This window comes from Anser brachyrhynchus, assembly GCF_964034855.1.
Source record: "Anser brachyrhynchus genome assembly, chromosome: 7".
NCBI classification, from domain to species: Eukaryota; Metazoa; Chordata; class Aves; order Anseriformes; family Anatidae; genus Anser; species Anser brachyrhynchus.
Genome location: NC_137701.1, coordinates 14,668,186 through 14,693,804, shown reverse-complemented (window position 1 = coordinate 14,693,804; position 25,619 = coordinate 14,668,186). Strand labels below are relative to the sequence as shown.

Here is a 25,619-nt window from a genome sequence, read left to right as displayed (position 1 = left end):
AATTATTTTTTGCATGTGTTGTCTCCCTTGCTGAATAGATGTTCCAATTCTCTAAGTGTTATATGATTGTGAAGCAAGATTCTTTTGTAAATGTAAAGTATATTTCTGTTTCTAACAATGATAAGTGAGTGAAGAGTGCTACAGGAATCTTGCCTGAATTTCTTCACTTGAGTAACTGAATTGTAAAATTACTATTAAATGTTATTTTGTAAAAAATCTCTGAAAAAAATGACTAGAAGAAATTAAATAAAAGTTAGTGGTGCTGCAGGATGAGGTTCCAAAGAAGATGAAATCATAGTTGCTGTTTGGAATGAAAGATGAGAGTGTTCAAAATAAAATCAAGTCTGGAAAGGATAATAGGTGAAGGCTGGGCCTGATTTTCCTAAAGATATCTCAGTGTATCTGATAAGATTCTACCTTATGAGTACATGCTGGTAGATTGTCAGTTTTGTTCCTTTTGCTGTTTATCTTGCTCAAAAGCTAACAAAGAAATAGTTAGGGTAAGATCTTTCCCACAGTGTTCTGAAGCACTCGTATTCTTCAAAATAAAAAGTAGAAGTGACATTCTTACGAGCAGCCAGTTTTATGAAAGAGATCCAGCAAACTAATGTTAGTGCACTCATATGATAACCAAATTTGAGACAATAATATCTAGATATAAATAATTACTTTTACTGAACTAATTCTGTATGGCGTTAGCAAGCTAGCCTAGGCTGCATTAGGTAGAGCATCTCTAGTAGGTCAAGGGAGGCGATCCTTCCTCTGTACTCAGCACTGCTGAGACCACAGCTGGAGTGCTGGGTCCAGTTCTGGGCTCCCCACTGCAATAAGACAGACATGGACATACTGGAGTGAGTTCCATGACGGGCCACAAATATAGTTAAGTCATTGGATCATCTGAAGTAGGAGTTGAAACTTGAATTATTTTGCTTTAAGACCATAATTTCAAAAATTCTTAACACTGATACATTTTAGTACCGAATTCCTTCTTGACAGATGATAAGTTGGAATATATTCATTGTTATCTTTTTAAAGAAAATGTTGTTACTGAATTTTCTTAGGAATCTGGTTGGCTTATTTCTGGTTGGCTTGTTTATGGGTTGGGGCTAATACTGACTTTGCAAGATAAACATAATACTTTGGTTGTATTAACTCTTTTCATGAGTTTACTCTGTTAACAATAGCTTTTGATGTTAGATGAGGATTAATGTGCATGTAATGTGTGTGAAAGTTTAATCTTTCATTAAGTTCTTGGTGCCCAATCTTAGTTATTTTCACTTTGTTTTTATTTGTTCATAAGGAATGTGACATTTCATTACAAAAGGAGCAGCTTAAGTTACTTTGGAGGGGTTTGTTCTGTCACCAGAGGAGTAGGAGTGAATGAGGTAATCTTTTACCACCACTAAAATGAAGTAAAATAGAAACTACTTTATAACTATAGAATTAATACGTTACAGTATTCAGAGCTTTAAAGATAATTTGCATATTGAAAAGTTAAGACATCTCACAGGCAATCACTATAGTACTGCTAACTATATTTTTCTTTTTAAGATTAATTTATTCTGTCTGCATTATACTGTCATGAGTATCATAAACTTTTTTTTTTTTTTTTTTTTTTTTTTTTTTTTTTTTACATATTTGTCAAATACAGACCAAAAATCTCAGACTAAAGAATTTGAAATGTAGCACTGAAACTCGTTTGGGATTTTCTCACTGTAAGAGGCTTGATCTTCTGAGGTGCTGATGGCATGTAGCCATTACTAATTTATTTTAGCTTAAAAGCTAAAATCATTAAAGCTAGTATTGATTTTTTTTTCTTAGTAATATTTTTATCCTCAGAATAGTGTTAAATCTAATATGAAAATCTCATTTTGATGTGGGTTAATCATATTACACAAAAACTGTGTTGCCTATACAGTAAGAAACAGACTCCTTTCTGTAGGTTGACCATTGGACAGGGATTCCCTCAGAATAAGAGGAAGATTTTTCCATTAGAGACTTAGTTGTGTTTGTTTTCTTTATATGCACACAGAATTGTGATTGGCTGGACAGAATTACTTTGTGATGTAGTAGGTATGTGGTAAGCCAGGATGAGCTGGGATAATATTCATTACAGTAGCTTATACTCTTACGCTTTCTTTCTTCTTTCTTTTTTTTTTTTTTTTTTTTTAATTTGCTTTCCTCTTCAAATGCAGTATGGCCTCCCATTGGCCATGGCACAGGAATTAGCACAAAGTCTTGCTCAGAACCTTGGAATACAGTGGGAGCCAGCTGCCAGAAAACCGAGTATGTACATGGAGTCACCTTTTGTCCTCCTTAGCTAAATCTATAAATACTCTTCCTTTATAATATTCGAAATGAACACCAAACTTTTAACCATAGAAAAAGACATTTTATTTTTGGAAATATAACCGAAAACATTTCAGTTTAACCAAAGTGAGAGCCACCAGTTCAGCGCTCGTTTTGCAATGACCTCAGCAATGTCCCAACTTAGGTTAGATTCATAACTGACATTCAAAGGTATAATGTAAAAACAACATCAGTTTAACTCAGAATTCCTTACCTATTATAATGTAATCTGTAATTCCTACAGAACTGTTACTCTTTTTTTTTTGAAAAACACCTTATTTATAACTGAAGAAACTGTAAGAAGTTGTAACCTACTGACATTTGTTCAACTTGGTATCTGGCTGCTTCACAGCTGGATTAGATTGATGTGGCCTTAACACATGTGGGGTGTTGATACAAAAGCTGCTGCTAAAGCCTGTCTGGGGAATAAGGAACTTTTTTTTTCCCCACTTGTATGTTGTAAGCAATTTGGCTATGTTATCTCTTTGTTTCTTCTGTGAAACTGTGAATGATAGTAGCAACTTTATTTTGGAATCACTTCAGAAATCTGTGAATTAGGAAGCAATGTGAAGGGAGTGTTGTTTCGTAAAGCATCACTTTTGAACTGTGTAAGCTTGGAAATAGCTAAAATATTTTGTTTTCTACATTGTTGTTTTCTGGTTATGGATAAAGCAGAGTTCATCTAATGTGGAAATCAATATTTTTTTGTCTGTAGGATATAAGGATTTTTAAAATGCTAGCTTAGTTTCCTTATTTAGATACCCTTTATAGAGGAAGATTAATGAGAGACCTGGATAGAGGAGAAATAGCCATAGAAATAATTGTGAGTATTTTCTGTTGAGGAACAGCATAGATTTAGTGCAGTAACCAGAATACAGAATGTTAATCTTTAAGACGTTCTTTCTTTGGTAGATGATTTTTATGGGTAGTTTATAACTTCTGTTTTACCAACCATAATACATTGATCTTTTGGTTTTATTTTATGAATTTTGTCACTGTTGACTTACATGCTATAGCTGTAAGTAAACTAAATCCACTTTCACTTAATTACTTTTTCTAATGAATTTTTGGCTGATTCACATATTGCTATTAATAACTATATGACAAAGAGGAAAAAAATATAGCCTGTCCTGTAACAATTTTCCTTCACGGTGTTCTGTACACATTTTAGGTTGGAGGAAGTGGGAACATTTTTAATCATCAGTATCGTGTACTACACAGAGCCTTGTGCTGCCTGTTTTGAGAGCATGTAGGGAAGAATGTTGCCAGGTATTTTTAGCTTTTTATACTGCCTGAAACTTAGTGTCGAGTCAAGAATGTGCACATATAAGAATGTGAAATGACCACATTCATTGTAAGTATATTAACAGTTCTTCAAGTGGGCTGGTTTTTAGGGCTGTACAGCGATGCAATCAGCTAAGCTTTGTATAATTAGTCAAGGTCCATTAGTTATAGTGAGTACTTCATTGTAAACATATTTATAACTGGTTTCCTTTTCTGTTGTATGTTGGTCTTGTCTGAGAAGAGTGTGACTGCACTGAATCCTGGGGTGGTTGCATCATGGAGGAAACAGGGTAAGTCCTAACAGTAACTGAGGGCTCTGGAATGAGTTCATAGTTTACATTATGACATAAATATTTATGTACTGGACTTTGTCCATGTGTTTTATTACCAATAATTGAAAATCTAGCAGCCCAATCATTTAGCTAATTGGTTTATCCTTTTCTATTTTTCTTTGCTATTGACATTTTAGGAAGATATTCATGAATCTTAGATTTTGAAGTTCAAGGGAGTGTTATTCTCTAATGCTTTGTTACACTTAAAATGACTCAAAAGTAAAGAATGTACATTTTCAATGAAATAAACCCATACTTTTTCTGTACAGGTGAAAAGCATCATAATACAGTTTTGATAAGTGATATTCCTATTTTCTTCATAATTTTAATTATTTTTTCCAATTCCTTCAAAATTCTAATTTTGAATGAGCAGATCTCTCTTCTTCTGTTCAAGTGAATAAAAGTAGAAAGCTGAATGCTTTCAGCAAGTGCTCTCAGTCCTTAACTAAACAGTCGTTGAAGTCTGAGGGGGAAGTATATCTATATAGGACAAGACCAAGGTCCATTGCCCTCTACACACTGCCAAAGGTTCTGTATATTGTATTCTTTCTTTCTATTGTAAGCAATTGGCAGAAAAAGAGAACTTCTGAAACATAGGTTTTTGAGTCCTAAGGTCCCTTCCTGCAAAATTCTTTCCCGCTGCAAAAATCCTGGAGAAAATTAGTTATAAATAAGACAGAAGGAGCTTAGTTTGTTCACATACGATATCTGGAAATTGGTTCTGCAGTAGAATTATTGTGTGGCTTTCCTGTGGGCTTGCGTTTGCCAGCCACCTTATGAGTGCAGCAGAGAATTACAGAATGTTTGTTTCTGTAATATGAAGTAAGGCATGGATCAGAATAGATACTAGCTTCATTCTCATGGTGAACTCATCAAAGTAGCTGTCTCAGATAGAAATGTCAGTAGAAGATGTTGTGGAACAAACCTCTTCTGCAGATAAAGTAACAGTAAAAAAAATTGCCAGGAGCAGATTATAGTCACCCAGAAGCTGAAAAAGAAGCAATGAATGAAATAGGTAAATTGCTGCAGTGTAAAGCCTTTCACTTAAATCCATCAGTACCAAAATACCTTTTATTTTAACACAATAATTCAATGGGGAAATGTCAGTTCAATAGCAGTCAAGCAAAGCATCCTTTTCCAATAACATTTGGGAAAGGAATGGAGAACATCCTTACGGCACTGTTACCCCCATCTTTGTGTGTGAATAGTTCTGATTCCCAGATCTCAAAACATGGCTATTAAAATTATTTGATGGTTTCTATATAAGAAGTGACTAATAAAATATGTTTTCATCAGAACGGGAAAGATATGGGGAACAGGAGATCGGAGAGAAGTCATCATAATCAGCATAGTAAATGATTACTGTCTTATGGTGTAAGAACTAGGGAGATGTGAAACAAGCCTGACAAATAGGTGGCAAAACAATCAGGATGAAAATTGTTCTTGTACCAGTCTATAATTAAGCTGAGAAAATCCTGCTGTAGCTCCTTGTAGATGCTAAATGAGTTTGGGATAACTCATGGGAGAAAATACAATGAAGATTTTTAAATAAGACTAAACAAGGCTTCCCAAGCAAGTTCTCGAGCAGAAAATTGTTGAAAGCTGGAAAAATATTCTGTAAATAGTAGTACACTGCTGTTCTGCACACCTTCCTGGGCATTTTCTCTGGGCCAAAATCAGAGATGAGATTTGGGAAAAGTTTGCTTGTTTGTTTTTGTTTTGTTTTTATTTATTCTGACCCTGTACAGCTACAAATGGCTACAAATTCTTTTTGCTTTAAAAAATTAACCTTATTAACAGGATCAGATGACTTGAACAGTTTAAAAACCCTAGCATGAAAACAGGGATCAGGAACATAACCCATTTTTTAAACTGAAGCTGCAGGGAAAACAAACCATAAAAAAAATGGATTATGCATGCAATCAAGAGGGTGCATAGCAGCTTTTTATAATAATGTGGTTTCATATTATTAAGAAGATTCAAAGACCATGGTATCCTATACCATGGATCTATATAATAGAGATACAAAAGTGCAAACTGTTCTGAAACTCCTTTTATTTTGTTCTGATTTTATTCTTTGAGATATAAATCTGAACTGACATACACAGTGGCTGTAAGAAACAGGGATTTACAGTGTAAAAAATGTTATGACCCCTCTGCCCTCTTCCAGTAACTGTTGATGCATTTACTCAGCTACTTCTTTGCTATTTTAGGGTTTATCATTCCAGGAAGTTCTCCAAGTGCAGCATTGCAGAATACAAAGAATTTTTACTTCGTGGGGGAGGTGCTTGTCTTTTCAACAGGCCAACAAAGGTAATAAATGTTTAGCAGAGGTGGTGATTACCAACACATTATAATGAAAATGCAATTGTTCCACTAACACCCATCTGTTTTCAGATTTGTGAAAATATCTGTGTGGGTATTTTCTTGAGGTTACTTGTAATTAGCTGAATGTTCATCCATAACATTTAAAAATAATCTTGAGGAATCATGCAACTTGTTTTCCATTATTTTTTCATGCTCAAATAATGACAAATCTTGCAGTTGATTTGTGTAGCTAGATACATCCCATTTTAGAATAAATGCTCTACCTATTAATCTGAAAGTAGTGCAAAATAAATCCAGAATTGAGTTTGTATAGCACATGCTCCACATCCACTCTATTCTTGGGCTCTTTACCTGACGTTGTTAAAAGGAATTTAATTCCTAATGTGGTAATTGGCAAATCAACAGATTTTACATCATATAGGCAGTAGCAGTATTGTTGAAGTTCGTTTCATTTTATTTCAGGTACAGAGCTAACAAAGTTTGTAATTTATAACAGTTTCCTTGTACCATCCACATTCCTTTTTTTTTCTTAAAAAAAAAAAATCAAGGTCATATTTTTTTTTCTGCCTAAGCGATATGAGCATGACATTCCTCTAAAGCAGCTAAGTAGTGTAAAAATACTCCATGTGGCATTTTTTGCAATGTAAGATCAATCCAAAGTATTAATACACTATTTAATGACAATGTCAAACTTGCTGTCCTTGTAGAATTTAATACAGCATGGAGTACTAGACTGTTCTGTTTGCTGTGCTGTATCCTTTGGGAGACCATTACCTTGCACAATTAACTAAAAAAAATGTGCTTGTTAGTGTTTTTAATCTTTTCCTAGGGTAGCAGTTTTTGCTTGCAGAATAAGAGTGACAGAATTGTTACAGAAAAGAGTAAGTGGGGAGAAAGAAAAAGTTTCATTTTTTGTGATTAAAATAGGGTGATGATTGTCTAGCAAGGTAATGGGAAGCAATTGTCAAATTGCATACAGAATAAAAGTGCAGTTTACTTCAATGAAAGTGGTCCCAGGAGAATGGTTGAATTATCTTTATATGTTATCTGTGTTAGTGTTTCACAACTTCAAAATCAAAGGTCTTTGGGGGAAAAAATCATACATCATTTTGAGTCTTATTATTTGGAGGTAGGTAAGTGAGGTGGAAAATAGCGTACTTAATCTTGAGATAATTAAAATGTAGTTGTGTTAAGCAGTCACCATGATGTCATTTTTAATTTGAGCTTTTTAGTTTGTCTGTGATACATATGAACATTTGATGGTGTCCGTTTAATGCCACAGGAAATTTGTTTGCTTTTGTTCTTGAAATTCTCTGATTGACCCCTTTGCATTATCTTACCAGCTACAGGTCAAATAACCAGGTCTGTTTGATAGAGAACTGAATTTCAGGTTCAGAATATCAGATGTTGATGTTTCCGCAGAAGCACAGAAATAACAATGGCTTATAGAGAAAGAAAAAATAGTTTTCTCAATCATGTTGACATTGCTACTAAAGAAAAGTACATATGGTTATTGTTTCAGTTTAATTTTGCATCCAGCACCCAAAATTACAGGTGCTGTTGATTATCTATGGAGTTTATGCAACAAAAGGAAAATATTTTCTTTTTTTTAATGAGGTGATATTGTTCCTCTTTTTATTTTCTTTCTTTTTTCCTTTTTTTTTTAAAGGAGTTCTAAAGCAATCTTAGACGATTAAGCTCTTCTCTGCCTGACTTTGATTATAATAGAATTTACCAATCAGACCTTACCAGTTGTTGTTACCTGCTGTTACCAGGTTGTTACTAGCAGTGAGTGTTCTGAGAGAGAGAGAATAGGGAGTGAGTGGAAAGATGTAAAATGGACATGAGAAAAAAAATGCAATAAGAATAAACTAGTTAAACACTGTAATGTAAGAAAATGTAAACAAAAATTACTGACTCCTGTCGTGGTTTAATGTACAATGTCTTAACTGTCCCTTAGAACAGCAGAACCAAAAATAATACAAAGAGCCTTGAGATTTTAGTCCAGCGCTAGGCTTAGGGGTCGACAAGAGTTTTGATTTACCTTTTAAAAAATATTACACTTAGAATTATTCTTAGATTTTCTTTCTTGCCACTATCAGAAAACATGGTGTAATTTGTGAATTACTGAAGAGTTTATTTCCTGGTTATTAATTGGGGAATGTGTTGTTTTTCTCATTTAATTTTCATCCTGAACTGTAGAATATATCTATATTGTATTTATCTGGTCCTGGGAGTAACTGCTTAGCACTATTTATATTTATCTATGTTATTCCAACTTAATAAGACACACAGTAGCCCAGGTAGTTTTAGCAGTATTTCTTAGTGTTATTATTTTCATGCATGAACACATTACACTGGAATAGACGGAAGGTAATTGCAGGAGCAAGTATGGGTACCTGAGTAGATCCTAGAGATCATATTACTGACTGTTTTCTTAAAGGAATTGTCAAATTATGCAAGTCCATGACATTGGAATGAAGTTCAAATGTTACCACTATGAGAATTATTTTATTGTCTCAGTTTATATTTTTCTGGGGGTGAATATTCTCTTAAAGGGGGCTAGCAGTCAGGTGGTTTAGCTGTACGTATTTCATGTCTGCACGATTCTGACTGGCTGCACTTGAAAGCCATGCAGCATGCCCTATCACTGTAGCAAGGGATATATTCTCTGTGAGAGCGTGTCTGTAGCATTGCAGAGATGGGCTGTGTATGACAAAAAAAATCATTTGATACTATTTTTTTCTTACTTTTGGGGCCGGGGGTTTGGGGGTGCTCTTTTGCTTTCAGCTCTTTGAAACTACTGAGTGTGGAAATGGATACGTAGAAGCAGGAGAAGAATGTGATTGTGGTTTCCGAATGGCAAGTAAAGAGTTCTTATATCTTATTCCACAAGTTTCACAAAATACATTAAGATAATTAATATGATTGGTAAGAGAGGGGGAGGGGTTATGGAAATTAACCTGTTTTGCCTTTTGCTATGGAAAAAATTAATTAAAGGACTGTTAAAATATTTTTTTCCAGTGAGAATGAGTGCAAAGGTAAAGTCTATACTCAGAACAGTCTTTCTGTCATTTTAATGAAAAGGAGTTACTGTTTCCTAGCATATTTAGCATTGCACTATAGAAATGTTTACCCCTTTCCTTTTCCTGGATAGTGTGCCTGGAATGTAAGGTTCCTCATCAGTGTTCTGGAGATATGTGTCTTTGTTCAGACAATGAGTAAGCTGTTGTCTTATTCTCTAATGTAGAAATATTTGTAGAACTTTTTTTTTTTTTCAAAAATCTGTCCTATAGCCTTGAGACCTAGTTCTAGTAATTAACTATAGTTACACATATAATTAATTTCCTTAATTGTTTTTCTGCATTTAACACAATTTGACTACTCAGCATGCATTGGTACAGGCTATTCCCCACCTGTGTAGAGGCTTCGGAAAGTGTGAATCTACTTACTACTATAGCGCGTATGTCACCGTTTTCCCCTTACTTTACGATTTGAACATTGCAAAGGATATTTTCAGCTGATAATTTCAAGTCATCAGTGCTAAAGTGAATCTTTTGTCTGCTGGTACATGATAGTTGGTTGGAAAGATTGGGAAAAATATTTAAAATTGAAAATTTAAAAGATCACTTAATATTTTCTTCAGGAATGCTATGCAGACTGTTGTAAGAAGTGCTCTCTTTCTAATGGAGCTCATTGTAGTGATGGACCCTGCTGTAATACATCATGTCTTGTGAGTGTTCTTGCATTGTATCTATTGTTCTTCTCAGTTGTCTGTGGAAGTCATGCACTTTTTAAAGTTGCAAGTGTGATTTATGGAGAATGAAGAGAAACAACTCAAATATAGGCTGAGACTATTATTCCAGACAACATTCCAGTGGTTACTGCTCCAAATATAAAGGGAATAATAATTGCATTAGATTCATATTCATGTAAAAATGACATTTATTTGTATTTATCTATCATAGATTTAGAAAAAAAAAGATTTTGAAAGTATTGCATACTACATTTTAGCCTTTAAAAGGTTAAGAAACTGGAACATTTTTCAACATTTTGAAATAGCTGTTGAGGTTGTGTTGTTTTGTGGTTAGACAAGCAAAAAAAGCACAAATATATGCGAGTTTAGTGTTTAAAAAGCATTAAAACGAAGAGTAATTCCAAACAGGAACCTTTAATTTTGCTGTTACATTATCTTACTGTATTCTTCATTTTCTAGTTTTTTCCACGAGGCTATGACTGTAGATATGCAGTGAATGAATGTGATATTGCAGAATTCTGCACTGGAGATTCTGGCCAGGTACGTATGCAACTCTCTCTGCCCAAATTATTGATATTTGCTTGTACTCACTTCACGCCAATTTAAGAGGAAGACCCAGACTGACAATCAGTCCTGTCATATACCCTCAAATAACTGTACTCAGGGAAGGGAAGAGTGTTTTTTTTTTTTAATTCTAACAAAGGTTCTTAAATATAACAACACAAACCAATATAAGCAAGCAAACAAAATCTAGTGGACTCAGAATATGACTTTTTTTGGGTTGGTTTTTAAAACTCATGAGTTTTATTTTTATATCTGTACAATATTGGTGTCAGACATCCTCCTGTACTCTCTGCTTTGTCTATAGTTTAATTACTAAGAATATACTGCAGATGTGAATGGGTTCAGAGTTAATAACAGTAAGATTTCATGAAATAAAACAGTTTAAAATGCAAATGTAGAAAATATAGACAATTACAACAAATTGGGAATAAAATGCTATGTTTTTAAGAATGCACACGTGATTATTTTATAAATTGTACACGTTTCTCTTGAAAATACTTGGATAATTCTCAAAAGTACAGGAATAAAGAGCAGACAAAAGGTTATTTTGAGTTCTTTTAAATAGTTAACATTCAGCACATCTTCCATTTTCACAGTAGTATTGACTTGTTAGGTCATGTATGTTTCTTTTCAATACTGAATATTTAGCTCCAAGATTATATAAGAACTTCATAACTCCGCTGCAGCCTACTGTATCAGGTTCTTAACTTTGAAGAAATAAGATCTCATAGTTCTCTTTGGGCATTGGCTGTATTGTAGATTACAATAAATTAACAGTAACCTCTTTGAATGTTGTCTTTTGAGACATTCACACTTACAGATAGTAGCTATTGGTGAGATTTTATTGTAAATCTTTCATTCTGTAGGTGGAGGCTTCTCAGTGGAGGAGAGAAAGGGTTTTTTTTAGCTGGAATGGCTGTCCTGAAAGTATTGGCTATGATGTACATTGCAGCACCATGCCCTTTCCAAATCTTCACCAGTCCCTTTTTTGTTGAAGAAAAGCACTGATGCTGGTATACTCATAGCTTTAGTAATCTGAGGCTTCTGGGGCTAATGAATTGTTCGTATCAAAAATTTTTGCAATGCCAAGAGAAACCTGACAGTTAACATGATCATAATACAATATGGCTCTGTAATCAACAGGGTGGTAGGCTACAGCTAAATGTTCTCTCACTTTCTTAGTGGGACTGAGAATGTAGTGGCAGTGTTGCACATGAAAGCAAACATGGCCCCAGTATTTGTAAGGAGATATCCTGTTACTGAGCACACCTGTTTCGCTTTTTATTTTGCCTCACCTCCTTAATTTCCATTGGGAATATGCGGAAAGTTAGAATCAAACCTTGTATTTTATAGCTCAAGATGTTAATTTTTTCATTTTTATAAATAGCTGTAAAGATTCCTCCAGTAATTGTTATCTACCTCCTTTGTATGTTTTGCAATTGTCACTTAAAACCAGGAATATTCCATATGTGATCCTTTGACGGATTGCAGTACACATGATAAAAAATAAATAAATTTTACTCCTTTTCAGTGTCCACCAAATCTTCGTAAACAGGATGGATATGCCTGTGATTCTAATCAGGTATGTAATGTTCTCAAATCTCTGCACATCAGTTAATACAATTTGACCCAATAGCAAATATTTGTTTTTGTAAAGATCCTGTCTTCTGTATTTCTACATAGATATTGTCTTTTGGACATCAGTGTTGTTTGTGCTTAATACACTCTGTGAATAGTAATGATTTGTAGTTTGAGTAAGATCTGCTTGGTATCTTTACATTTTTGCATGTAGAATATGAAATCATAATCCGTGTTCTTTACAACTATGTAAATGAGAGATACAAAGCAGCTGCTGAAATTTCAGTGCATATTAGACACCAACTGACTTTGAGAATCCGAGCCAAAATGTGTGGTCCATCTACCCAAATTCATGAAAACTATTATACACTCCAAGATGTGGATGAAGAATCAAAAATCAAAAGACATTTGTCAGGGGAGGAGAATGAAAGGAAACAGTGGTCAGTTCTCATTGCTAACATGTTGTGTTTTGTTTAGGGCCGTTGCTACAATGGTGAATGCAAGACAAGAGATAATCAGTGCAAATATATCTGGGGATCTAGTAGGTTGACTTCTACTACCTTAAATGTATTTTATTTCTACTTCGTTATTGCCTTTGTTTTATATTTTTAGTGTTTTACTTTTTGTTTTTCCTACTGTAAGTTAAAAGGTTTCTGCACAGTAGACGACAGTGTGAAACTGTGACTTGATTGCCAAACAAAATGTCAAGTTGCATGCTTGTTTGGGAGTGGTGACAGTGAGATTGTTCAGACCTGATGTGGTTGCAGACACAGACAGGGCAGCAAATGCTGGACTCTGGTGGAGTTAGGTGAGATTAGCAACTCTGAGTTACTATTACCAGGGAAAAAATGGGTTTCAGGATTTTTTTGTTTTATAGTTTCAAACATGGTTTTGGTTGTTAGGTTGTTTTTTGTTGTTGCTGCTGCTTTGCTTTTAATGACAGTTGTCAATTCCCTTATCGCAGCACTGGTTCATGCTAAAGCTGCTCCTATCCTCTTTGTTGAATCATCCTATATTTATGAAAATTCATACATTAGTATGTATTTAATTATCCATATTACAAATTTAAACCTAGATGTAAACCTGATTGAGTAAAATAGAATTGTACTTGTGATGGGGTTTGCTTGCAGCTGAGAGGGGATAACTACTCAGTTTAATGACTTTGGGACAGTTCAGCAGAGCAGACCTATCAGGATGCTCTGTACTCTAGCACTTAATGTTTTCTTGAGTTTTGTCTAACTATAACTGCTACTGCTGCTTATGCCTATCTGAGACTCAAGAGTGTTTTAATTTTTTTGGGGGGGTGAGAGGTGAGGGATTTATTGTATAACATTTATTTGTTTTTACTTTACTTTATCATCCTCTATATAATTGTGGTGCCTTTTTTCAGTGATTTTCAGAAAAAAAATGAGCTTGTTAGCAAATAATTGTGGTTTTAAATCTGTTAGTTCAGATTTTTACTCCTAAGAAGCAGTAGAAATCACACTCTGACTGTTCAACCTTGATTTATCTATGAACTCCTAAAACACAAAAAACAAACAAAAGAAACACCTTGAGTTGCTATCAGGTGTTGTTGTATGTCATAGATATCATTTTTGATCTCCTGAAATACAGATCAGGAATAAACGCAGTGGGAACAAGTAGATTAAAACTATGTGTAGATGTTATGAAGTAAACAAAATAACAAATAGAGTTAAATTCAAATGGAGAAAACAACACAGTTACTTTTATAAAAGTTCAGAGCAGATTTTGAACACTGGGGGTTATTTAGAAGAAAACATCTGTAGGTATTGCAGTTCTGTCTGTGCAGGTTCCCACTGTGGAAAGTGCTATCTCTGTACATACAAATGGTTAGATTTATAAGTTTTGTGTTAAAAATAATAGTAATACAACTGCAATAAAAGATTATGCAAGTTTTCAAAGCGCTTGTGTCACCATTAGAAAGTACAATCCTTTTCCTTTCTTCATCAATAGAGTCCTCAGGATCTGACAAATTTTGTTATGAGAAGCTTAATACAGAAGGCACAAAAAAAGGAAACTGTGGAAAGGATGGAGACCGATGGATTCAGTGTAGCAAACAGTAAGCACGTTTAGTAGAGACAATTGGTATTTTTAAATATATTGGTTTAATATTTTCTACTTTTTCATCAATGCATCAGCAGTTTGTTTAGCATTATTTTGAATATTCACCTCACAGGGTTTGCAGCTTGAGAAAGTTCCATGTCTGTTTCTGAAAAGTCCGCAGGTGACTCAGCAATACATTTCTAAAGAATTCTAGGTTTTAAGGATAATATTGTGTAATTTTTGTGCTCTCAGACGGCATGGGGTACAAGGCAGCAAAAAGTCACGGGTTTATGTATAATATACAAATGCCTCAGAATTGGTGGGGATAAATTAGGCTGCAGATTAACAGTGTTTGCTTGCTAGAGTGGCTCTGAGACTGTTACTACGTTATGCTCTTTCAGGTTTGTTCCAACCTTTATTTTGACCAGAGAGGAGCATTAGACATTTGAACAAGCTATATAGGAAATGGCTGATTTTTATTTGTATGTGCACATTGCTAGATGAATATTTGATTAAATTTCCTTTTCAAGGCAATGATTATTAATGGGTAGGCTTAACCTTCTCCTGATTTACTTACTATTCTGTAATTTTTTAGAATTTTTTTTTAGAATACACGTAAAAATTGTACTGGCTATACAGTGTGTTCCCTCTTTGACTGATGTTAGTTACATGGTGTTATTTTTTATTTTGGGTTACATGATTAATTTCAGATAGGAAAATTAATATTTCAGGTAAGGAAAGAAGTGGTTAAATGGATTTTTGTACATATGAAGAATGGTGGTGGTCTGATATGTATACCAAAACCCTAATTTGTGTAAAAGCTTTTTTTTTTTTTTTTTTTTTTTTTCGGTAGAGAGATGCAGAAAAATGGTCTAACTGAAGAGCTTTTTAAAATATTTGCAGTTTTAACAAATACAGTTTCCAGCGCTCATCCAGCTGTTTGTATGACTCTGGGCAATTACAGAAAGAGATGGAAGCTTTAAGTGGGGACCCTTCCATTGAAGGAATGCACATGTAAAATAACAGCAAATAAAGTAGATTCTTTCCTAAAATTCATGCACACCGTCATCTTATTGATTGTTATTATGGTTCTGTGCTCCTGCAAGGGAAATAAAATGCAATCAAAAATTTAAACTTCACATTAATGTATGATGTCCAAGCTGTTAAGATGTAGGAAAATGTAATGTAGTTTGATAGGACAAAGCTGTGTACAATTCGCCTCCTTTTCATTGTATTATATTTAGAGCACAGATGAAATTTGTTCATGTGAACTTTATGTGAATACTGTGCAGTGGTACATTAGAATGCATAACTACTGGTTTCTGCCTCTTGTCATTTACACCAAATAGCATTTTATTTCTACGCTTGTACTCTGAAAGTCTATCACGTGACTTACTGTCCTATATTACTTAATGTGATCATCAGCAGCATTGCTGGTCTTTCTGTTTTGTAAATTTATTTCATACCATTTCAGTAACTTTGATTTTTTGTTTTCATATTACAGTGATGTTTTCTGTGGCTTTTTGCTCTGCACTAATCTTACTAAAGTTCCACGAGTTGGTCAAGTTCAAGGAGAAATTATCCCAAATTCATTTTATCATCAAGGACGAATAGTGGACTGCAGGTAAAAGATAATTTTGCTCTGTCAAACCTAAATGAATGAACATAAGAATAAATGTAAAAATACATGATTTAAAAGTAATTGATATCTTACAGGAAAATTATTGTTCTCAGCATTGTTTCTTCTGATTAAAAGAAAATATTCCACATTTAAAGAGGGTGAAATGTGGGTTGCTCTCCTGATTATTCTGTCTCAACTCTCTATTAGCAGTACTTCACAGTCAGAATTTAATGGTCAGCATTATATTTTTCTGGAAAAAATAGATCTGTAATTACCAAAGACCCATGAATTAAACATAATATCCTCAGAGAAATAAATACCTATAGGGAAAGTGAAGGTTCAGAGGGAGAGAACTGTGAGGAGTTGTGGCTGGATAAGATGTTAAGTTACAGTTCAGTTAAAGGTCAGGTAAATGGATTTTAGTTTGCTGTGCACAGTACTGGATTTGTATTTAAAGACATTGGAAACATTACTGTCACACTAAGAATATTCTGTTATATAGTTAGAACCTGAGTGAACAATGATTCTGAAGTCTTCTATTATTCCACTGATGTTTTTATTTAAATGTCATCACCCGGGAAGTTATTTAGTATTTTCTAGTAATAGCAATCTGCAGCATTTACAAAGAAAAAAAAAAAAGAAAAGAAAAAACAGTCCACCGAAGACTGTTTGCAAAACAAACAAGAAACTAAGGTACCCTTTTGAGTATTTAGGTCATTATCTAGACTCTTTTTAGTCTGACAACTGAAACACTTTGTCAGTCCTGTGGATGGAGAGAAAGGCTTGATAATTTTGTTGTATTTGTGTACGTATGGACGTGAGAAAGGTATGAAACTTTTAGTATCTAGACTGACATGTTTAATATTTTCAAAAGACTGCAGTCATAATACTAATACTATCTTTAAACTTATTTTTCCTAGTGGTGCTCATGTTCTTTTAGATGATGATACAGATTTAGGTTACGTGGAGGATGGAGCTCCATGTGGTCCTCATATGATGTGTCTGGACAAAAAGTGCCTGCCAATTCAGTCCTTGAACATAAGCAGCTGTCCCATTGGTTCTAATGGAAAAGTCTGTTCCGGTCATGGGGTGAGCCTGTGTTTGGAGTTAGCAGCTATGCTTCTCTAGCTATCTCTGTTATGTCTGATCTTAATGTACCCTGTGCAGTTCTCTACATGAAAGTGTTCCTTGAGGCCTGCTGATCTCAAAAAGCAAATGTTAGATTCTAGGGAGCACTAACATCCTGTGAAGCAAAGATGAAATTTTAGAAAGTGAAGTTGTCGAATTACTTCTGCAATTATATCCAAAGTGTTTTGTTTTTGCTACTATCAAGAAAGTTTGACACTAGTTATTGTAAAGACTTCTGTAATGCATTATACCTTTAGAAAGTTGGCCCTCTGTTCATAGAATTACACCTGATGACTTAAGTTACTAAAATTGTAAAATGCTGGACCTCAACAGAGATATGTTCTTCCTGAACACACACAAATTGTATCATTTTACATTCAGGTACATGATATTCTGTTATTCTACCCTTAAGTCCATTTGTCTAAGATGATAATGTTTTGAAGAACAGATTCACTGTTCTATGTCTTAATGGTAATATTGTTGAAAACTGTAGGATTCAGTGGGCATATACTTGCCTAAGGGGCTGGACTTTGTACATGAAGGTGTTTTTTTTTTTTCTTGTTAATGTGTAACTGAAGATTAGACATGAATTTGAGCCCTTCGAAGAAATGTCAGCTGGGTTCAAAGTTAACAAGAACCTTTTTCTAATCAGATAATAGAGGGTCTAGAAGAGATTCAGAGATTTAATCTTGGTACATTTTGAAGAGTGGCATGAGTGGTGAGGGAATTATGCTACGTTTTCTGTTTTGCTTTGGGTAATTTTAAAAGAATACTTCAGCTGATCAAACCTGTCATAAGATGCATTTATCATCATCTTTCTAGATAAGTTCCTTCAGTGAATACTTCAAGAAGCAGAGTGAGATAAAAAATTGAAAAACACATGTTACTTCCAATTATTAGTGTGTAAGTTAAGTAGTCTTTGGGTTTGTTCCAGTATCCAAAATGTGTTATCAGCTGATGCCTAATGATTGACTTCCCTTCAAATCTCACAATCAAAACTTCATTCTTTGTTTTGTGTCTTTTTCTCATGTCATGCTTTTTCTTTAGTAATCTTTAGCAAGACATTACATATTCCTTTTCGTGTGAAAGGTTTATAGATACTAACTTGTGCTATTGATTTGATATTGTAGGTTTTCCTGGTTGGATAGGTTTTCCTATATCTATGACAAATATACTGCCAATTTTAGTGAGTACATCCTCTTTAGAGGTCATTTAAATACATGTAGACTTGGAACTATTCTTAGAAACAAAAGCAGTCCTCATTGCTGCTTAGAGAAAAATGAGGACAAAAGCACTGAAAATCTTACAGTTTTTTCTCCATGAGAACAAACTGTAAATGAAAGGTTGTAAAGCATGACCTGCTCTTAGATTTTTAAATGGAAACGTTTGTATTCCTTCTGAACATCCAGGCCAAAAGTCTACATAGTTTGCTGGTGAAGAGATAATGAGTCTGGATAGTTTCTTGGTGGATGAGAATTTCTGTTCTTTCTCGCATCCTGTGCAGCTGTGTAGTGCAAGTGATGATGGAACCACTAGGAACTCTTCTGCTTTTCCTAGCATCTGAGTGTATTTAGAGGGCTAAAGCAAACTTTCAGGCTCCTGATATTTTATGCTCTTTCTAAACACTCAGTGTTATTGCTATAATATATAAGTGAATGAATTTTTATTGTGTGAACTAACTACCTAATTACTTTGAATAAATTTAAGAAAATACAGTTTAAAAACAGCTGTTTTTATTTCTTTTCTTTTCCAGGTATGTAGTAATGAAGCCACTTGCATTTGTAATTTCTCTTGGGCTGGGACAGACTGCAGTATTGACGATCCTGTCAGGGATACTGGTAACAAGAAGGATGAAGGACCCAAGGGTTTGTGTGATTTCAGTTGTAATGTTCTTTCAAATATTTATGATATTTTTTCAGTCGATACGTGGTAGTAGAATTAGCATATAGGAAGGGAAAAATACTGCACAGTCCTGTTTAGAGACAGACAGTAAAATTCTGCTTCATGTAGATGATGTAGGTCTTTCTGCTTTGAGAATTGATTAAACTTTTAATTTTCTAATTTAAATTTTGGGAAGATTTCAATACATAATAGTACATACTTTCTGATCTTTCCTTTGTCACCTACTCTCAATTTTTTCAATCATTATGATTGGAAGCTGACTAAATGTAGCTCTTACTTTTTATTTATTTGAGCATTTATGTTTTACTAGAGATTTCCAGTTCCCATAGCTCTTCTCAGGTAATTCAGAGAGCTGTCACATAAGGGAAAAGTCAAAATATCCCTGGTGAAAATAGCTTTGGTTCCTTGGCATCAGATTTCAATGGGAAGAAAAATAAGATTCTTATGGACTTACATTATTTTTATGACCATTATTGCTTACCTGTATAGTAGGTATTTCAACCTACTTCATATGTATATGAAGTAAAAATATGAAGAGGAGTTACTGTCAAAAATTTGTCAAAATTTTTTAGAGAGGAAGACAAGCACTTGAGATTCTCACTGACTTCTCTTCCAAACAACGTCTTTGGATTGTGCTGTCTAAGGTTTTTAAGTCTTCCCTGTTATCAGGATATTATCCAACATCAGACTGTATTTATCCAGAATCACGTATGCATTTACAGATAAAGTTGCCAATAAACAAACGAGAAACCTGTGGGGAAAAAAAAAAAGATTTCAGCTAAATCCCAGTTCTAGAGCATTCTGCACATTCTATAAAGCTGATGGAAAGAAGCTTAAAAATGTAGTCCTCAGAGCTCACAGTGCAACTCATTACACTTTAAAGTATCCAGGGCTTCACGGGAGTTGGACTCAATGATCCTTGTGGGTCCATTCTAGCCCAGGATATTCTGTGAAGGGAAGACAGGATTTTGGTATGTCCCTCCAGAATGGCTCTACTTCTGTCACGTGTGCCATATTCCTTTGCCCCTTAGCAGAACGGTTCCAGTAGTTCTTTCCCAAGAAGTGTCAGAGAGATCATATTGAAACAGGTTCCTGCTGTGAAGGAAGTTCTCTAGAACAGCCCAGATTTATATTATGGGGAATCTTTGCAGGTACTTCCTGGATTTATAACCCCACCACAGTTCATTATTTAGTTGTCTAGTTTGTACTCTGTCTTACAAAGATACTTGTCATTCCATTTCCCATAAAACTTTCCAAACTTTGGAACACTGCTTACAAATTTTTAATTGCTTACTTCCAATTCCTATAGGTAAGAATTAATTCCCTCATCTGTAAAAAGGTCTATATGAAAGGCAGCACAGAAAGTATATTTATCTTGGTTAGATTCTTGTAATTCAAACTAACTTGAATGACTTCAGAATGGAAATACCTTTATGAAAATTCATGTATCAGTGCTGAAAGATTTCTGGGAAGAAAATCTTTAATGAATAGTATCTGTATGTATTTCTGCTAGGTACAGATGTATAGCTTACACTCCAGTTTTCAGTGGATTCCACTGAAAAAAGGAAGAGTATGTTTTTGTTACAAGGTGGCTCAAATAATCTTAAAAGACGAGTTATTTTTGTGTATGTTGTTGCAGTAATTTATTGATGCTGAATCACCTGGAAGTGAATTTAGGAGCCTGCACACTGACAGCCACTATAATCTCTTTTGGTATGCTAATAGAGGATTCCTCTGGGAGATGTCAAAAGAATACAGAAGTAACCTTCTGTACTTCTGTAAAGATTCAGAAATAGAATACTCGTGGTTTTTTTGTTGTTGTTGTTTTGTTTTTGAGAAAAGTGTAGCAGATTCAGCTGCGAGAACATTGCATCTAAACTAAATCCAGCATCACAAAGTGACATCTGATATGACCAGAAATCTAAGGAACAAGCTAGAATGAATATAATCTGACTCTCAAAACCAGGGCAGAGAAAATCCATGAAATCAAGCCTAGACAGAGTGAGTAGCCATATCCATGGTACTGATACCAAACCTTCAATTTTTACAGTTTTGATGATGAGTACTACACTTTATACGTGAAAGTTTTTAAGTGGTTAGTTATGTTCACGTGATTGGAATACAGCAATTTTTGTTTTATTTGTTCTTTAAATGTGGCCATATCCAGGTGTAAAGAAAATTGGAAAATGTTTTAGTATCACATTGTAAAAAAAAAAAAAAAAAAAAAAGTACATTCTCAAATTAGAAAACATTGGATTTTTCTTACTTACATAAGCATATATATCATTAAGAATAGATCCAACCTAGCAGATATGCTTCTTGTTTTGAGTGTCAAAAGTTCAGATATTTGACAAATTCAGACTGAATACAAAAAATTGAAAGAGATTTTATATTGTAGTAGTAACATTTTTACAAGAATCTAGTGAAAGTTTTTGTATTGCTTACACAATTAATTTACAAATCTGTCATTTAAAATAAATAAATCTCCATCACTTCCATCTACTTCACACCTTATGTCATGTTTAGACAGGGACACCAACTCTTCCTGACAAGAACAATCCCTTGATGATGAGTTAATTCTTTGCATTAAACTACCTACTTGTGTTGGAATCCTTATACTTTGATATAAGGGGAAAGGAAAATATTTTGCAAATAAACTAGAATCGTGTTCATGTATTGTGAGAAGCTTTGATACAGAAAGATTTGCTTAAGTCAATATCACCTGTATGTTACATGATTCAGGGTTTAATTTCTTCCTATTTCAACTACTTACCATAGTGGTTAGTGCTGAAACCTAGTGCTTAAATAGCATGAGAGCAGATAATTATTTAGGAGAGTTTCTATACTTACACGAGTATATATCTTTTATACAGAGATGTGAAATTTCACAATAGCTTTAAGATTTTTCACACCATAGATTCCACCATTTTTCTTACTACGATTAGATTAAGTATAGCAAAAAAGTATTGCTATTTGTTTACATATTGTTGTAATTGATAATTGGTTACTGCTTCTACTGTACTTTTCAGACCTTTGTATCATCCGTCAATTGCCTTTGCCTCCATACTGTACTTCAGGATTTAAAAATTGGTCATCCTTAATTATGTTAATTATGTTGGTATTAATGCATGACTCTTGAATTAGTCTAAACTCAGCAACCTGTACTAGCCGACCCACAGGAGAGCAATTCAGGATGGTAACTGTTTGGAGAAGACAAGGAGTTCTTGCTGTTAGTTTTTGGTTACTGCAGAAACTTTGAATTATTTTACAATGCTGGCTAATAGTTTTGAAGTCAGTGGGGCTCCATATGCACACAATATTCTTTCTTTGCAATTTCACTGCAGAATTGGGCCTCTGTTTTGACTAGTGGAATAGTGTTTGTTTTTAATATAAAACGTACGTCTCAAGTGTGTGTGTGTGTTTGTGTATATTTATGGAATTAAAAAAAAAGAGAAAGTTTCAAAAGAGACTTATTGATGAAGATTATCAAGTTTTTGTCCCCTGAAAAAGTTCCCATTAGAGAATTCAGGTGCTTGTTTATGATCTGTTAAGACACAATGAATCTATCCAACTTTTAATCTTTTATAACATGTAGGAAATACAGGTTTTTTTTTCTTTCCTCAAAAAAAAGCTTCCTTCAAAAATAAGGCCTCAGTGTACTTAAGAGAGTCTCTGAACATACTGAAGTTCCAAGCTGTTACCTGAAGCACATTACTAGGGTAGGTTTTTCCTTTTAAAAAGTGTTAATTGTCTGTAGGTGATATAGATAAATAGGGTCCTGTTTGATAAATGCAGTAACAAACAAAAATATTACACACTTGTAAAGGACTTAATTAAAAGTTGTTCTGTTTTCTTTTCCCTGCAATTGAACTGTTTTCAAACAAACAGTTTTTATTTGCTTAGTTATACTCTGGATACAGTATCTTTCTGGTGATCAACAGGAAGTTTTCTTATTGGTGATTTATTTACATTTTGGCTGTCCTAAAATTAACTAAGCAGCAGGCTGAGGATGTTCCTTTTTTAAGTAAATAATAAAATCACAAGCTAAAAGGAATAGTCTTATGTTTACAGGGAAGCTTTTCACTGAAATATTTGCAGGGGTTCAAATGAAATCACATAAAGCTTACTTCAGAATTTTTAAAGCTACGGTATTTGGTAAATAAAAGTTTGGTTGGAGGTTTGGATTGCTTATCAGATGATGGATTATAAAGTAAAATATTCCTTTGAGGAATTATTTTGTTTTCATTTCAGACATATATGATGTGATCATTTCCTTAAAAAATCTTCACTTTTCCCTCCACACAGTGAGCATGGCCACTAACAGGCTAATAGGTGCAGTGGCAGGGACCATTCTGGCCTTGGGGGTGATTTTTGGAGGCACAGGGTGGGGAATAGAGTAAGCATTTTTCTTAGCTTGAGTTTTATGTCTGGTGCCTAGTGTGTGAGGTAACTGTATGCACCTGAGCCCTCTGTGTATTACCCCTTTAGCTTTGTCGTGTGGTGACCGTATTTGTCGTGTGATTTGACTGTGTCTGTGTCGTGTGATTTGCTCATGCAGTGTTGAACCTTCTCCTGTCTGGGATAATGTGGGGCATAAAACAAAAAGTTTGTGAATTTTTGCATTGTCACAGTAAAATTAAATGTCTGAATGTTCACATTATGCCAAATTACAAAAGTAATGGAAAAATGAGTTTGTTACTATTTTGCAAAATAGAATCAGGGTAACCTGGACTATTTGATAAAAAGCAAATTGTTTATTACACTCTTTGGGGCTTTCAGTCTAATAATGGTTCACACAATCTAGCTAGGAAAATGAAAGCTGATAATAGTGTATATAGCTAGTTTTACAGTAAAGCTTCCAAATATCCTGTTGCTAAGATTCTGTTACCTGAAGGCAGTAGAATGCTGAAGTATAGTCTTCACATATAAGCGTTAGCCCACTACCTCAATTTTAATAGTGGCTATTTGCTTTTCATAGGTGTGCGGAGGCTCACAGGAAAGATAGACTTTCCCAGGGCCTGTAGTCACATGGCAAAGAGCAATGGTTTTAAAACTGAAAGAAGATAGATTGAGATCAGCTTTAAGGAAGAAATGTTTTACAATGGGTAGTGAGACGGTGGAACAGGTTGCCCAGAGAAGTTGCGGATGCTTCGTTATTGGAAGTGTTCAAAGTCAGGGTGGACGTTCCTTTGAGCAATCTGATCTAGTGGGAGGTGTCCCTGCCCATGACAGGGGGATGTTGGACAAGATGACCTTTAAAGGTCCCTTCCAACCCAAAACATTCTATGAAAAATAGCTGTTTAGGACCCACTTTTTTACATAACACAATTTAGTAAATTTTCCATTAACTTAGCCTGATTGTCTCATATATTGTCTTATGTTTGAATTTTCATTGAATTCTTCCATATTTAAAGTGAATAAAACTAGTATTGGCTTCCTGTATTGAAAAAACAGAAGTTTGTTCTTTGTTGAATGAGTGTCCACTACAAAATAGACTTTTTCTCAAACATTTAGCAACCAGGGAACACAGGAAGAAGAGAGATGATAAAAAGCGGCCCTTTGGTACTTTCTTATCTAAGTTATGAATGCATTACAATCAGTTAATCGTTGTATCTCTTTTGTGGGAAGATAGCATTTTATGGCTAGAAAGAAATGAGCATTAGAGTTTATCAAGGCTTCTGAAATTTCTTACAGGTAAATTACTTGCTGTGTTTTCAGTCTTTTTGTTGTGTGCAGTCGTCTGATAAAATCCAGAGTAAGATGCACATCCAAGTGAAATACAGTAGCTTGTTAAGTTGTGAACTGTTCATAGCAAGTCTTAGTTGTGAGTACAATGCCTGTCAGATGGCACTCATTTACCCTCCATCATGCTTATTCCTGTTGATTTAGAGCCAGGTGTGACTTTAAAGGTAAGTAAATCCAAATAAGATATTTTCTTCCAAACTGTGAAAAATTACCTTTTTAATTACTGTCGTCCAATCTGTGCACTGCTTATATCTGTAAAGCTCACCTTATTTCTTTTCAGTCTAAGTCTTTTATTAATATTCCTGAATACTCTTTGTGTGTGAATTGCTGGAAACAATTTTTAAAGCAAATGTTTGAAAAGATTTGGGAGAATGTATAAGCCCCATTTTGCTACGCTTCCTTGTAGCAAACAGTCCTCCTGAAGTAAATGTGTGGTCCTCAAGAAAGTATTCAGCTTAAGTTCATGGCAAAATCTGTTTTGTTTGTGTTGTTTTTTTTTTCCCCATGAAAGTTGAGTGGAAAATAATTTTTTTTTGTATACCTGATTTTTGTGTATACTAATTCAGAGTGCTAAATCATACTTATTTTCAGCAGTGTTTGTATACTCTTCAATTCCTGAATTGTATATTGACATGAATCAGTTCATGACATGTTTGCAGAGTAATTCTTACATACCACTGGATGTTACAAACAAAATCTGAGAAAAAAATATTGTTTTCTTTTAGCTAATCTTATATTCAAAAGCACTGATATGGGGAATGTATAATGGCTGCAATGAAGTTAGGTAACCCTGCTACATTTTAAAACATTTTAAAACTTAGGGTATTTTCCTATTGTAGTGTCTGGGACTGGACAGAAGGCTTTGGGATACTGACCTAACAGCTTAAAACTTTGAGCTACTGCAGTTGCCCTTTCTCTTTCCTTTGCTGATCTCTGGCTGCTACTTTTTCTTTTTTATTTTAGCTGT

At 34.3% G+C, this 25,619-nt stretch overlaps 1 protein-coding gene across 12 annotated transcripts in view; it reads left to right on the top strand.

Moving 5' to 3' along the window:
• Nucleotides 1-25,619, top strand: part of ADAM23 (ADAM metallopeptidase domain 23) — a 75,047-nt gene that overhangs the window by 37,538 nt on the left and 11,890 nt on the right. For 7 of the 12 annotated variants that reach the window (XM_080600374.1, XM_080600371.1, XM_080600377.1 and 4 more), the window contains exons 12-24: nucleotides 1,301-1,385; nucleotides 2,196-2,286; nucleotides 3,875-3,923; nucleotides 6,179-6,278; nucleotides 9,084-9,155; nucleotides 9,940-10,026; nucleotides 10,510-10,590; nucleotides 12,146-12,196; nucleotides 12,670-12,733; nucleotides 14,167-14,272; nucleotides 15,761-15,880; nucleotides 16,798-16,966; nucleotides 18,759-18,870. In XM_080600374.1, coding sequence (XP_080456500.1) covers nucleotides 1,301-1,385; nucleotides 2,196-2,286; nucleotides 3,875-3,923; nucleotides 6,179-6,278; nucleotides 9,084-9,155; nucleotides 9,940-10,026; nucleotides 10,510-10,590; nucleotides 12,146-12,196; nucleotides 12,670-12,733; nucleotides 14,167-14,272; nucleotides 15,761-15,880; nucleotides 16,798-16,966; nucleotides 18,759-18,870 — 1,187 coding nt within the window. Of the gene's footprint in view, nucleotides 1-1,300; nucleotides 1,386-2,195; nucleotides 2,287-3,874; nucleotides 3,924-6,178; nucleotides 6,279-9,083; nucleotides 9,156-9,939; nucleotides 10,027-10,509; nucleotides 10,591-12,145; nucleotides 12,197-12,669; nucleotides 12,734-14,166; nucleotides 14,273-15,760; nucleotides 15,881-16,797; nucleotides 16,967-17,827; nucleotides 18,717-18,758; nucleotides 18,871-20,546; nucleotides 20,909-23,212; nucleotides 23,304-25,619 lie in introns of those variants that run through there. The other 5 variants (XM_080600372.1, XM_080600381.1, XR_013953788.1 and 2 more) reach the window with 4 other exon arrangements.